Genomic DNA, 13,621 nt, shown 5'->3' on the forward strand with positions numbered 1-13,621 from the left:
ATTGCTACAGGTGCGCTTATGGGTGCTGGCTTTGAAGTTTGATCGTGATCCGATTCCTCTGCATCGCTCTCTGCCCGCACTTCGCAAACGATGGCCTCGTCCGTGCACGGTTCCACATTATCAGCGTCTTCATCAGCAGAAATAAAGTCGTCCCAACCAATGTCATGGCCCCCCATATCGGAGTCGACGCCCTGCCACAAATCGCCGCCGGACTGATCATCTTCGGAAGCATCACGCTCGGCATCAGGCACTGCATCGACGAAGCCAGCCTTGTGGAAACAGTTCCAAGCACAAGCGGCCGTCACCTCTGCCCAGGCCACCTTCACCATCTCAACGGCTGAATTCAGTGAAACTCGAAGCGGCAAGTTGGTGACCGGGCAGTCAACAGTAATGAGCAAGTGCTTCACAATGCAGCACCTATACAATGCCTTAAATGCGCATATTATGCCCAAAACAGGTGGCTGCCCTTTCGAAGTAGTATTGGGTAGCAGGAAGAGTAGAGTAACTGCCGTCAGAGAAGTTCGCACGTCCACTGAGCAGTTGTCGAGCGCGAGCAGCATGCGCCTGCCTTGCCTCTGCATGTCGCGGTCAAACTCACCTAGCCACTCTGCAAATAAATTGGGCGTCATCCACACCGTAGTATTGTGCCTGTAGTGCACTGGTACGTAGCTGCAAAAACAACATGGCTTCTTCGATTTTCTGATTACAAAAGGCACGCGCTAGTCGCTGCATTTCATATTAGCACTAAGAAGTACTGTAACACACATTTAACTATGCTTGCCGTCAGCGCATGAGTCGCCATTCATGGTGTGTGTCTTGTCCGGCAGCATCTGATAAAATAACACAGTTTTGTCTGTGTTATACACATCCTGCTCTGCGTAGCTTGCAATAATGACTTGGTTTCTTACAAGCCCACTGGCAATGTCTTGGTCACTTACCAAGGCTGCCTTGCTGACAATTGATTTAAAAACAATCCTATGCCGCACTTTGAATCGATGTAGCCAGCCATTACCTGGGTAGGAGTCAGGTAAATCTAGCAGAAACGCAAAATTTTTGGCTTTGCTTAGCATCATTGGCCCACTTATCGGCATGTTGCAAGCCCGTGGGTCGACGAACCACTTAAGCAGCACGTCCTCTACGTCCACATAGGTAGCCTTCCGGAGGCGTGCTTTCTTTTTGTCGAGCCTGTGTAAGAGCTTGCAATCTTTTCCTTGCCCTTTAACATCATCGAGATGGTTGATTTCAACACGTTGTACTTCACCAACTCCCAGTTTTTAGCACCTTGAGACAGTTTTGTCAAAATTCCTCGCTTCTTTGCCATGTCCAGCGCTTTTCGTTTCATGACCACTGCAGGCATGGCATTCCCGTCCGCCATTTTGAATACAACTCGGGCCCGACTAGAATGACACACGTAAAAGCGAGGAAGTATGCACACTAGTGTGGAGAGGCTTGCTTCGCAGTAACAGCGAGAAAATGAAACTTCTGAACTTTATCCAGCAACCATAGCACGCCCGTTGAGATAGCAAGGGAGTTGCAAAAAAGAGTAGAGAGGGGGGAGCGATAGTTGCAAGGATGGGCGATAGGGCAACCTTGGAAGGCATACGCCGACACTCGTAGGCTGTGCGTGACAGTAGGGAGAGGGTAGTCGGACACGAAACGGATAGTTCACCTGCAAGAAGGCTTGGGAAAACAGACCGCACAGGTAAAGGGGTTGGAGGTTGTCGTTATCTCACATCGCGGCACTGGGTTTACGCTGTCCATTTGCTGTAACCGACTGGCAGGGCTCAAAGATGTTCGTTATACGTGCGATTTTATACCATTGAAACAATGTATATTTTGGTGGTCGCACGGATCTCGTTCGTCTTAAGCGAAAGTTCGTCTTAAGTGGGGTCGTTGTATGTGGGCTCGACTGTACCAAATTATAGATTTTGTAGCTAATTCAAATGAAAATTAAGTGCGAATTGAATGAAATTTTTTAATTGGGAATATTATTGTTATGAAAATGAAATTTTTTCCAGCAACCAGAGGTACAAAAAACAAAAACAAATTTATTCCACAGCAAACAACATACAGGAAAATTATGTTTTGTAGTGACCAAAACTCTCTAGTACAACAGCTTTGCTTGACAGTATTTAATGTTGTCATGAAGGAAGGGTATCTGCTTGACATGTTTTGTGCACCGCGAAATGATTCTGCATCTCACAATTTCTTCAGGCAGTGAAAAGATACGCTCACAGGACATTCTGCTGTCTGGAATCGACAGGCATCCCTTTGCAAGCCGCATCAACAGTTGGCACTATGCTTACAGCACCACTCACATGGATCTTCTTTTTGGCTCAAACTTTCATCACGCACATATCTTTCAACCTGTGCTTGTGGCAGTCAAAATTACTGCCACAATCAAGTGAAAACTGCTGCTGGTTGATGAGCCTATCAGTCTTTACACAGTGCTGATGGGGAAGGAGCCTCTTCAGAAGCTTTCGTTGTGGAAGACATATCTAGACTCCTTAGTGTTAAAATTTTCCTTGCTTCTTTTAAAGCAAGGTGTTTAGTCCGGTTTGCCTTTCAAGCATCCTGGTGACACTCAACTTCTTTTCTTCTAAAAACATTGCCAAGCTTGCTACTTGGTCAAATCTGTTGTTTGGAAGCTGTGTTTTTAGGCACTTAGCTACATTAGTAGCATACATAGAGGTTTCCACCTAGTGGCTGGTGTTGTCCAGATGCATGAAAAGGGAGCACAGTGTGGGTACTTGAGCTGATTAGGTCGAGTGTCCATAAGTACCAGCAGAGGCCCCATGATAGTGCCCTTTCTCACCTTTAATATGCTTCACTGCACGGCTAATGTTTCGCCGCAATGCAGCTTGTATGCTTCGCCGCTTAACACGTGTGTACTGCGGTGAAGCTGACTTAAAACACCAACAACAAATTTTTGAGGTTTCGAATATACTAAAAGTATCTTTCAAATTGAATCGAATACCAACCGATTTGAATGGAATATTCGAAGTTCCGAATATTCGCACTCACCTTGATTTAACCTCTTAAGTGGGATGTACAGTATGCCACTCAGTTAGAGGGAACACCTTGTTACTGTTATGGCATTGGTTGTAGCTTAGATTTAGCATGAAGGCCTGTAGACAAATGTTTCTTCAGTGGACGTCTGCTAGTTACATTTTGCTGACCACTTTTGTCAAAAAGTGGTAGAAATTAGTGGTTGCCTAATACAGCAGGCTGTGCAGTGCGTGTGGCATCTTGTGTAACTAGATTTTGATGTTTGATGTTAGGTAATAATTACGAAAAATGAAGGGGAGTTTCCATCTTTAGAAGCAAATGGCCTGGCATGCACATGCATGCATGTGCTTCAGTGTTGATGATGTAAGGAGATCTTGTGCTCTTTGGTTGATGTGCATGAGGCTGAGAAATATTGAAAAAGGATAGTGTAATCCTAGCGACATTATTATTATGGATGTATATGAATGCTGGGGAGTATTGATCACAGTTGGCAATGTTTTTACTTTTGTGAGGCTCACAACCACTGCAGTTCATCACTAGCAGCAGGCACTCATTGATATTCCTATGGCTGTGCTGTTCATCCTATCGAGTTGTGACGCACAAGGGCCTGGGCAAGCGAGCTGTTAGCCTCTAGGTTTCTTTGCAACGAGCACTGAAAAACTAGTTCAAGGGCTGGTGCTTCGTCTTATAAGGCCCTGTTTTAGGAGGCCATCCACTCAGCCCTCTATGATCTTTTGCTTCTTCACATTCACTGGGCGTAACTTACATCTCACGAGCACACTGTCCCCTTTGTCAATGCGGTGCTGAGCCAGGGTGGTACATCCCTGAATTGTAGTAGACAGATGGCTAAAATCATCAAGAACTTTGCTCATGCTTGGCTGTAGTTCGTTGGGGCCAGCCTGGTGCATGTTCTCTATGCCCGGAACTACAAGCACTTTTTCAAAGAGGCTGTGCAAGTGGTACGACTCTTCATCTTCTATTGCAAGTGCTGTCGCTGGGTCCTTTTTGTGCTTAGCAAATGGCACCATGCACTGTGGATCGGTCCCAATAGTCCATCCACCACCGATAATTGTAAAGAGATGCCTGTTGCTGCCAAAAAAAATTTCTGCCCAGCACAATGTCCCAACACAAGTCTGGCACACACAGGAAGCATTGACTGCGACTGCTTGTGGCCCACTGTATTTTGCATTTGAGAGAAGTCGTTGACAGAGACCAACTTGTTGCCAGGCACTGTGCTTGTTCCTGTGTCTTGGGTTTGGCACCCGCCTCGACCGCTACCCTTGATGCCGGCACTCCAAGGAAGCTCACACTCGAGCCTGTGTCCAGTAGGGCCTGGAAAGTGATCCTCCCAATCTTCACTTCCAGGAGAGGCTCCTTGTTGCTGGCCCAGGCCGCTACTTGCAGCGCAGTCTCGTAGATGCTTGCCGGTGTAGCACCTACCGTCCCCCATTTCCTGTACACTGAGAGTGGATATTTCCGATCTCGTTGCATTGGTAGCAGCGGGGCGGGTCGCCACGCTCACCTGTAGGGCACTCACGAGGGATGTGCAGGGTGTCTACCAACCGGGATAACCAGGAATTCTCAGGGATTTTGAATAGTCTGGAAATACTGAGGGAAAATTCAGGGAATTTGTGCTTCTATCAGAAAAAATTAGCTGTAATTTTATTGAAAGGGAACGAAAGTCACTGTAATACTGGCTCGAGTAAGAGAGAATCGCAACGAATTGTCTTTGACGCCATATCATCGGCTGGAGGAGTTGCCAGTGTACAGTCAACGGCTGACTTTCTGGATGTCCAATAATTCGGACGGCTTCACGGCACCATCACGTACCCCATAGAACGACTTTGAAAACTATCTGAAATTTTGGACACAAGAACCCTTTGCCGTCCGATTTTCCGGACTTTTTGCCGTGACCGAAGGTCTGAAACGGCATTAATCAAAGCCACCACTGCTGCTGTTTTGATTACCTCGCCGCCTCGGAACCGGCACCCTCGCATGCATTGCAGCCGTAGCCACCACCGCCGCAACGCTAGGCCTAGCTGCTTCGACGTTCGCTATTAAACTTCTTGCCGTTCGGTGCCGTGTTTTTCATTGAAAGAATTGGCCGCTGTCAGCATTGGCACCCACTCCGCCTTTGTGGTCATCGCGATTCCATGGCTTCGACACTCGGAAAGCACAATGCGTTGCATAAGGCCGGTTTCCAAAAGTTAGTAAAGCCGTGCCGTGCGGTGAAGCCTACGCAAATTTATTGCGGTGAAGCATAAGTGTGGGAAGGGGCAATTCTTACGGGACACACTTATGTTGAGACAAATTGCAAAAAAAAAAATGAGGACAAAAGAAGCAAACGAAGATGCAGCGCTAGTTATGTAGCACCAACTAGCCCACCAATCTGTTCTCTTGAACACATTAGGTATTCCTTAATTATACACGCATGCACCCGTCATCTCCTGTCACAGTAGGAGCACCAATATGCCTAATAAGTGTACTGACAGGCCTTCAGATCTTTTTCGGATGTGCCTGTGGTGATTTAAACCCATAAGTGCAATAAAAGACATGCATTCCTTTTTTCGAACTGCCCGATTTTTCGGACGTTTTCGCGGCCCCTAGGAAGTTCGAAAGATCGGATGTTGTCTATACAATTGACCAAGAGGATGCTTCAAATGGTCCATGGGGCGAACACACGGTGGAAGGAGGACGAGAACACAAAGGATCTACTCATTAAGGAATGAACGGGAAAGGAAACATGCCATCGCTTATTTCAAGGAGCTTAAGGACAGAAAACAAAGTGGTAGCTGATGCCAAGATGTAAGTGACCATCATCCAAACCAAATGAACACTTGAAAGCGGTGAAACACAACACTGAGGCGTTGTGCGCGGGCTGACAGTATGTCGGGACAGTTGAGGTTGACTTTCCAGCCGCTGAGAGAGAATCTCACTTGTTACAAAGTTCGGGCCTCATACCAATGAGCTTGCTATAAGTTGATAGAAGTAGCTCATATTTGAAAATATTTGCTTCTATATGCAGCTCATTTTTATTCGCATTTGAGAATGCTCGACTCAATTTGGAATGGGTTTTACCGTTTTTTTATATATCTTATTCGCTGTGCATTTTACCAACACCTGCCTTCTGTTTTTTTTTTTTTTTTTGGAGCAAAGTAAACGCTGCTCCTCAATATTCAAACTGGATTAAGTAGTTTTCTTTTTTTAACATGCTTGCTAGAGAGTGACAGCATTGGGCAACATGGTGTCAGCCCATCTTTATATAAAACAAATTTCTGGGTCACTCAGGGAATTTTGCAAAGGCACTCAGGGAAAACCTGGAAAACTCGGGGAATTTGGAAATGTCAACTTGGTAGACACCCTGTATGTGACCGACGCCTCCGCAGCGATGGCAGGTGAATTTTCCGTGGCCAAGTGGTTGGTAGTTTTGCGGCTGTGACGACGCTGAGAGATGTGGCGTCCTTGTGGCAAATGCGGCCAATCCATGCGATTGGCCTTGGTGATAGGAGGGCTGTATCGCCGCGTGGTGCAACAGCCAGGGGGATGCCGCCGCCGGATACTGGAACGGCGTGGCAGCCACTGTGATCAAACCTCCAGGTTGTGTTCCCAGTAGGTCGGCCACGTTTATAGCCGACTAGAAGGCCAAGTCCCGTGCGACTTGGTCAGTTGGAGGCGGTGCTGGCTTGTACTGCATACGCCTCCAGAAACTCTCCATGAGGCCATCAGCGGCCTTTGCCAACTCCGTGAGACTGGTGAACTGCCTTCCCTCCACCAAATCCTGGAGTTGCGGGTGCCTCTGCCGCAGCACGCGGTCAACCTTTTCCGACTCGGGCACTTCGCCGCCAATCCGGTCGTAGTAGGCCATGATTGTATATATGAATCCTTTTAAATTTTCTTGGGGATGTTGTGTCCGGAGCTCCAGCTCTTGTTTCAAGTGGCGCTTCGCGTCAATGAAGGAGAACTCCGCAAGAATTGCTGCAGTGAACTCCTCCCATGACGCAAATGAGTTCACAAATCGCCACCACAACTTCACGCTACCTTCCAGCGCAGCGGGCACAATGTGCCTAAGCCTCTTATCAGCGGCGACACCGCTGACCAAATAAAAGGTTTCAAGCCGGTCCAAAAATTGCTTGGGGGACTGAGGGTCGTTGAACCCCTTATACCTTGGAGGCTGACCTGGCTGACCTGTGGAGCACAGTCGCTCGCCGGTTGAACTGCCGCCGCCGTTGACGTAGAACCCGTAGGCACTGTCTCGGCCACCATCAGTCTTTGTCTGACGGCTGCTGTGATTTGCTCGCGTTCTATGGTGGATCCGTTTGTCTGCCCCAGCAGATGCTGCACTGATTCTTCGGAAACATTCACTGTCTCCATGTCCACATAAACCCCGGACGAGCCCCCACTTGTCACACTCAACGACACGACACATGTTCGTTGTGAACTTGTCCTTTATTTCCGCACGCCAACCATGCGCACCTACGACCACACTCCAAGTCCCCCCCGTTCCCCCTCTCCTCCCGCCCACTCACTCTCTCCTGCCGCTGTCTTCCCCGCACTCACGCCACCTCTTCTCCGCCTAGTCAACTACTGTTAATACCGCGCTTGGCCTCCGAGAACCAGGGCTCCTCACTGCAGGTTTTGGGCTCACTTGCCCCGGCCCTTGCGCATCACAAATATACTACTAGATAGCTATGATACCTGAAAATAACATTTATGGGAAATTCATTGACCTGCAGACCTCTTTGCCCACATCTGCTCTTACTGGTATAGGCAGTCGGCATTCATACTGAAAGTGAATAGTGGAGAATATGAACCTTGAATAATCAAGGAGCTAGATAATCCTTGAATATCGGGGCTATGGGCAGCTGAGACTGCCCATCACTCACTACTGTAGTTTTGTCAACCCTTTAGTAAGTGTTGGATTCTAAATTGTGTAGCTGTCTAAAAGTGTTTATCTGTCATGGCATGAATGTTCATGGAGTAAACACATTAAGCTTTAGTTGAATTGATGATATAGTCTTATTGAACAGCTGTGGTTAGTACACGTGAAGATTATATTTTTTTTAGCATATCCTGATTTAACACACAGACATGCAGCAAAGCTTATGCGGTACTTTATACTGCTGACAGGTAGTGTCCAATTGTGGTTCTGCTGCCTGAGATTGAAGCCTTGAAAACCCTATTTTTTTACTGTTTGCAATTCTTGGGATTCCTCAGGTTCCTGCAGCAGGGACTGGCTGTGGTCCTTCGGACTGACATGGGCTCGAGTGGGCCTCTGTGCTCTGCAAATGTTCGTTCCATGGGACCCAGTTGATCCACTGTACAAGGCGGCACTAAAGCTGGCACATGCGCAACAAGAGGTCAGTTTAAGGCTGAACTAGTTTGTATTGGGGTGGTATTGGATGGACGCAAACTGAGAGGTGCTTAGGTGCTTGTTTCTCTCAATGGTTTATAAAGGGACCCTGAATCACCCCTTATGCTTGGTGAGAAAACACAGTTTGCAGATAGCATATGCTGCTGTGAACATCTCAGCAAAATTTTGCTGTCATGCGTGGCGTAGGGAGTTCACAAGCAGAGTGTGAGGGCACCTTTCTCTCAAACGCTCTCTTTTCAACAGAAGCATGCTCCTCACTTTTCTGGACACTTTATTTCCTAAGATAGCAGATTCCCATACGCGGCTGCTATTGGCCAATAGCTTACATCAATCAAAAACAGTGTTTGGATCAGTGTTCTTCTTCCTACCGTTATTGAGTATAATTATTGGCACAGTTTAATAAACAGGCTAAAGTAAGCAAAAATCTGCTTTCGAATTTTGATAATATTGTCACATAGTGACGGTAAAGAACACAGTAGCAGTACTGTGTATGAAGTAACTAACTTTTATTGGGCGAACTTGTGCCCACAAAAACAGGCTACACTTAAAGCACAATGATAGTGGCGAACACAGTCGACGATTGGCGAAATCTGATCAGCGGGTCAAGCGCATCGGCTCTTATACTGAGCCAGCGAACATTACAGAGGGATCACTGGTGCCCGCATGTCTTCCAGAAAGTTCTACATCATTTGCTTCGCACATACATGCAATCAGATCATGTCTTTTCAGAGTAATTGCTGGTGCCCGCATGTCTTCCAGAAAGTTCTACACCATTCGCATAGCGCATACATCCAATCAGATTACACAAGGTTCGGTGACAACAGGCAGCGGATAAAACCATTGATAACATTCCAGAAACTTCCAATACATGCAGGTGTGTCCTGCACTGAGCAATAACATTTGTTAGACGCAGTCCCTCGATAAATAAGTGCACGGGTCAATATAATTAGGATTTCCGGAGGAAGCCGACCGTTGTCTGCTCACACTCTGGCGTAGCCACCTGCATAGGAATTAAACTTTGGCCACCCTGCTTATCGGTGTCGTAGCCGTCGGGTCTCACTAATTTCGACTATTTTTGACCACTGAACTAGCCTCGAACCACGCAAAATGTAAGGCCAGACCACACGCGTGTTTGCCAGCGCACACTCACTCCTTGCCGCTCCTTGTTAGAGGCCTTGGCAGGCTTCACTTCGTAATGAGCTTCAAAATGTGCAACTTGGATGTGGCTATTGTTCATTGGTCAAGCTGTGTACAGGACAAAGCCAGTTGGCACCACATAGCATAGCCTGACAGGAGCACATGAGTGCAAGTGCACACTCTAGGCCTGTCATGCACAAAGCCAATGCTACAGTTGCATGTAGCTGCGGTCTGCTACCTAGCGTAGATACCATGGCCACTGCAGGGTGCCACAACGAGTTCACTGGCTTAGTGCACTGCAGCTCGCTGAGGACAACCGCATTTGGCATGTCTTAGGTGCCAAAATCGAAAATAGTGGCGTCTATGTGAACATCCGAAACCAAATTTGAACTATGTGCCATGGTGACGTTCAGTACACGGAGCGTTGTGTACGCGAGCCCCACTATGTTGTATCCTTCTCAGTGCGAATCATTTAAGAAGGAGTGAAAGCACCGCGAACAGCATGTTTGATTGCCAATAACTCCACTTCTGTTGAATGTGTTGAAGAACTTGAAATTTTTTTCTGAAATAGTCTCATTTAACTTTAATATGCATTTCTTCACTTCGATTAAAAGTGGTTCAGTGCCCCTTTAAAGAAAAAAAAAAAACTTGTGCGATCCAGTGTTGCACAAAACTTTTATCGGTGCACCCCCCTCTAAAGGCAGGAAAGCCATTTTGAGGAGCTGTCCTATGGGGCAAGCTGCATACCTTGTTAGATGTCTCGTTCACATATGGTGGTCATCAATAATGTGTCCTCTTGGAAGCTGTCTAGAGAGTTGAGTAGGGTATATTTGTCGAACCTGCTGATATTTCAACCTTTACTGTGCAGCTGAAATGAAGCTAAATGACTGATTGCCAGTGTCAGCAACAAAATTTTTAAAGGGTGAGATTTGGCCTTTGCTCAGCAGTCACATGGTCTACTCTGACACTTAGAACAACTGAAAATTGTACAAGTTGGTAGGGATTCCTTCCAGTAACTCGGCACCACTTCTGCTACTTTATTTCACCTTGTAAGAATTACTGCTTTATTGTATTTGTATAGCTTTATTTGGCTTCTTCAAAATTTCCTGGCAAGCATATTGATGCAGACATCATATTTTAATTATACAGTCGACTCTCGTTACAACGAACCCTGATAATCCGACAAAAATTGTCCGTTTTATCCAAAGTCCCTAATATCCGAAATGCCTCACTTCCGAAACTTTAGTTGCGATATGTAACAATGTTATTGCAAAGAGTGAGTGACGAACGTCTAAAATAAAAAACTAATAATCAAGAAAGTAGCAGTTTCGCCCAAAAGGCAAAGCATCAATTGCGATAGCAAATTATAGACAGCTATGCGAAGTAAGGATGGTAGTTTTATCGACCATACAAAGTTGTAAACATTAGCTTGCTAACTAAATTAACCAGCTCCATGTCATGTGTGCACAAGTAAACATGAACACATCTAGCTCGATGACTGTGGAAAGTCATTGTCAAAACCTTGAAGTGAGGAAGCACGGCAACAGCGGCGAACGAATTGACCTTCGTGCTGTCTCTTGCTTCAATGTGAACTAAACGTCAAAAGCACAGCGCATACGAAGCTACCGGCACTGGACGCACTTTGTCCACATCACAGATCGCTTTCAATATACGGCACCTGCGCCGTTAACAGCAGCCACCAAAGTTGAACCCCCTCTCCCTCACGTGTCACCCGTGCCTCGCATACGAAAGATGGCACGCTTCCACCCTGCTTTCTTCCCTCCCTCATGCGTACGATATTGAGCCGTGACCGTCGGCTGACCCTCTCAAGTCAGTTGCCAGCCCGTGTCGACATGGCAAAAGTCTGTTTTACATGCCTGATTTTAATAAAAATTGCCGCTAATTTTGTCTGCTGTAGCCAATAGTCCATTGTAGCGTGGTCCATTAAAAGCTAACTTTGTCGTGTTAATAAAATAGGTAGAGCAAATTAAGGTAGAAATATGGGTCCGTTATCTTTGAAATTCTGTTGTACACAGGTCCATTGTAATGAGCGTAGACTGTAATGTAAAAGTTAGTTTTTATGGATTAATAATTATGAAAATCAAATGATTTTGGCTTGAATATTCCTGGTAATATTGTGTGACACCAAATACTTGTTAAATTGGATGCGTTTAGCTGCACCCTAATTGATTTGAAGAAGTGAGGAAGCACAGCAAGTGTGTTGCTGATGATGATGGTGAATGTGCAGAGCATGTCTGAATTTTCCTCTCTTGCAAGAGTACAATCACCTAGATTTGCAGCAGATAACTTGTGGTTGGTAGTGTGGACTCCTTTCGACATTCCTAGGCAGTGCACTGACATTGCTTTCACAGCCACTTGCAGCTAGTGCGCGAGCAATGCGAGAGACACACACGTCTAAGAGTTCCTTTTAAGAGTGGACCGCAAAAGGGGGTGTTAGCATCATACTGGAATTGAAACCAGTGCCAGCTGAAATGAAGCCCAGGATAGTTGAGTATGCATCATTGTAAAGGTCATTTGGAAAGGGACATTGAACACAGTGGGAACTTATACATTCCATTTTCTTTCACTTATTTTTTTACTTACTCCCATTGCTATGCGCTTCGAACTCGCACAGTGATGAGCAGTTATTTCGTTTTCATTCAGATTGAGGTATACAACAACAGTAACTGATAGGGAAGGGAAAGATACTTTGAGTGCATCTGCATACTGCCATTCAGTACACCAACCAAGCTGCAATGGATCACATCCCTGACAAATCTGAAACAATGTAGATACACTCCTCTTCACGGTGCATGGTCAGGCAGAGCCTGTTTTCATTTATTGTGGTTAAAATGATGAAGGCAATGTGGATATGCAATGACAACGCACCATCTATGTGCAAGGCACCATAGAAAGAATGCCAAACTGGGCTGTAGAGGTTCTGTGTAACTTGCATTGAGTGATAATGGAGGAGCTTTCTTTATTCTTTCTGTTTCATTATCAAAAATGTGCACTTTCGCCAGCGTCCTGTGACGCATTTACTCACATTCAAACATACAATTTTGCACCAAGCCTCCTTCATACCTACATTATAGAAACAAGGCACCACTAAACAGTATTTCTTTGCTGCTTACCTTGAAGCTTACTGCTGCAGCAGCTGTTATTTGTCAAAGAATGCTTCCTTTACACAATCTTTACTTATTGTTTATGGGTGAAACAGTGTTACTCCGTTGTGACATTAACTACTTTGTCTTTGATGACCTACACTACCTTTTTGACAGCTGTCGTACCTGGAAGCAGAGCAACAACTTAGGGACTGGACCATCATGGCCCATTTGGGAAAGCATGAGAATCAGATAATACATCCTGCACTGAAGCTGGAGCAGTGTCGCCAGCAGCAGCTTAAGGTGCAGATGGAGCAGCTGACCTCCAGGAAGGCCTACAGGGCACCTAACTCACAGGCAAGTGCTGGACTCGCTATTTAATGCTTTACCATTTCAAAATCAATTTAGAGCTTTGGGGTCTTGGCATTGCCATTGAAGTCATTGACTAAGTCAATGGTCACAGTGTGCTGCTTTTATGTAGTGTACTTGCTGTTGATGTCCAGTGATCTTGACATGTGTAGTGTAAAATTTATTGCTTATTGATCACCATGTATTTAGAACCTCAATATAGCGAAGTGTGTTTGTATACCATTTCAATATAACGAAATTTTACTGCCACCACAAAGGAATGCCGAGACAGTAAATGGAAACTTCCACAGACGCAGATGGTCAAATGATTGAATTACAAGTAGCTGTTTGCAAACGCACCTCTTAAATCGCGTGGCACAACAAGAGCGAGCGCCGAAGTAGAGCCGCATCATGTTCCATATAAAGTCCAAGTGTGATAAGATCTATTGCACCCTGCGCACTGTGTGCTTTAGGTGCGAGTGAAAGTGTGTGAAGGGGAGAAAAGAAAGATGGTGGCTTCATGAGTGCCACCTTCCCATGCGAGCAAAGGGAAAAAGAGGGAGGAGAACAAGCTCATGGTAACATGATCAAGCACGCGCATGGGGGAGAAAGTTGGTGCACGTCTCAGCTATGGCTGCACTTGGCTGTAAGC

At 45.9% G+C, this 13,621-nt stretch overlaps 1 protein-coding gene across 1 annotated transcript in view; it reads left to right on the top strand.

Moving 5' to 3' along the window:
* LOC142585886 (midasin) overlaps positions 1–13,621 on the top strand; it is a 344,435-nt gene that overhangs the window by 213,441 nt on the left and 117,373 nt on the right. Inside the window, exons 46-47 of the mRNA XM_075696967.1 lie at positions 8,224–8,366; positions 12,799–12,978. Coding sequence (XP_075553082.1) covers positions 8,224–8,366; positions 12,799–12,978 — 323 coding nt within the window. The remainder of the gene's footprint in view (positions 1–8,223; positions 8,367–12,798; positions 12,979–13,621) is intronic.

The sequence above is a fragment of the Dermacentor variabilis genome, chromosome 6, assembly GCF_050947875.1.
Source record: "Dermacentor variabilis isolate Ectoservices chromosome 6, ASM5094787v1, whole genome shotgun sequence".
NCBI lineage: Eukaryota > Metazoa > Arthropoda > Arachnida > Ixodida > Ixodidae > Dermacentor > Dermacentor variabilis.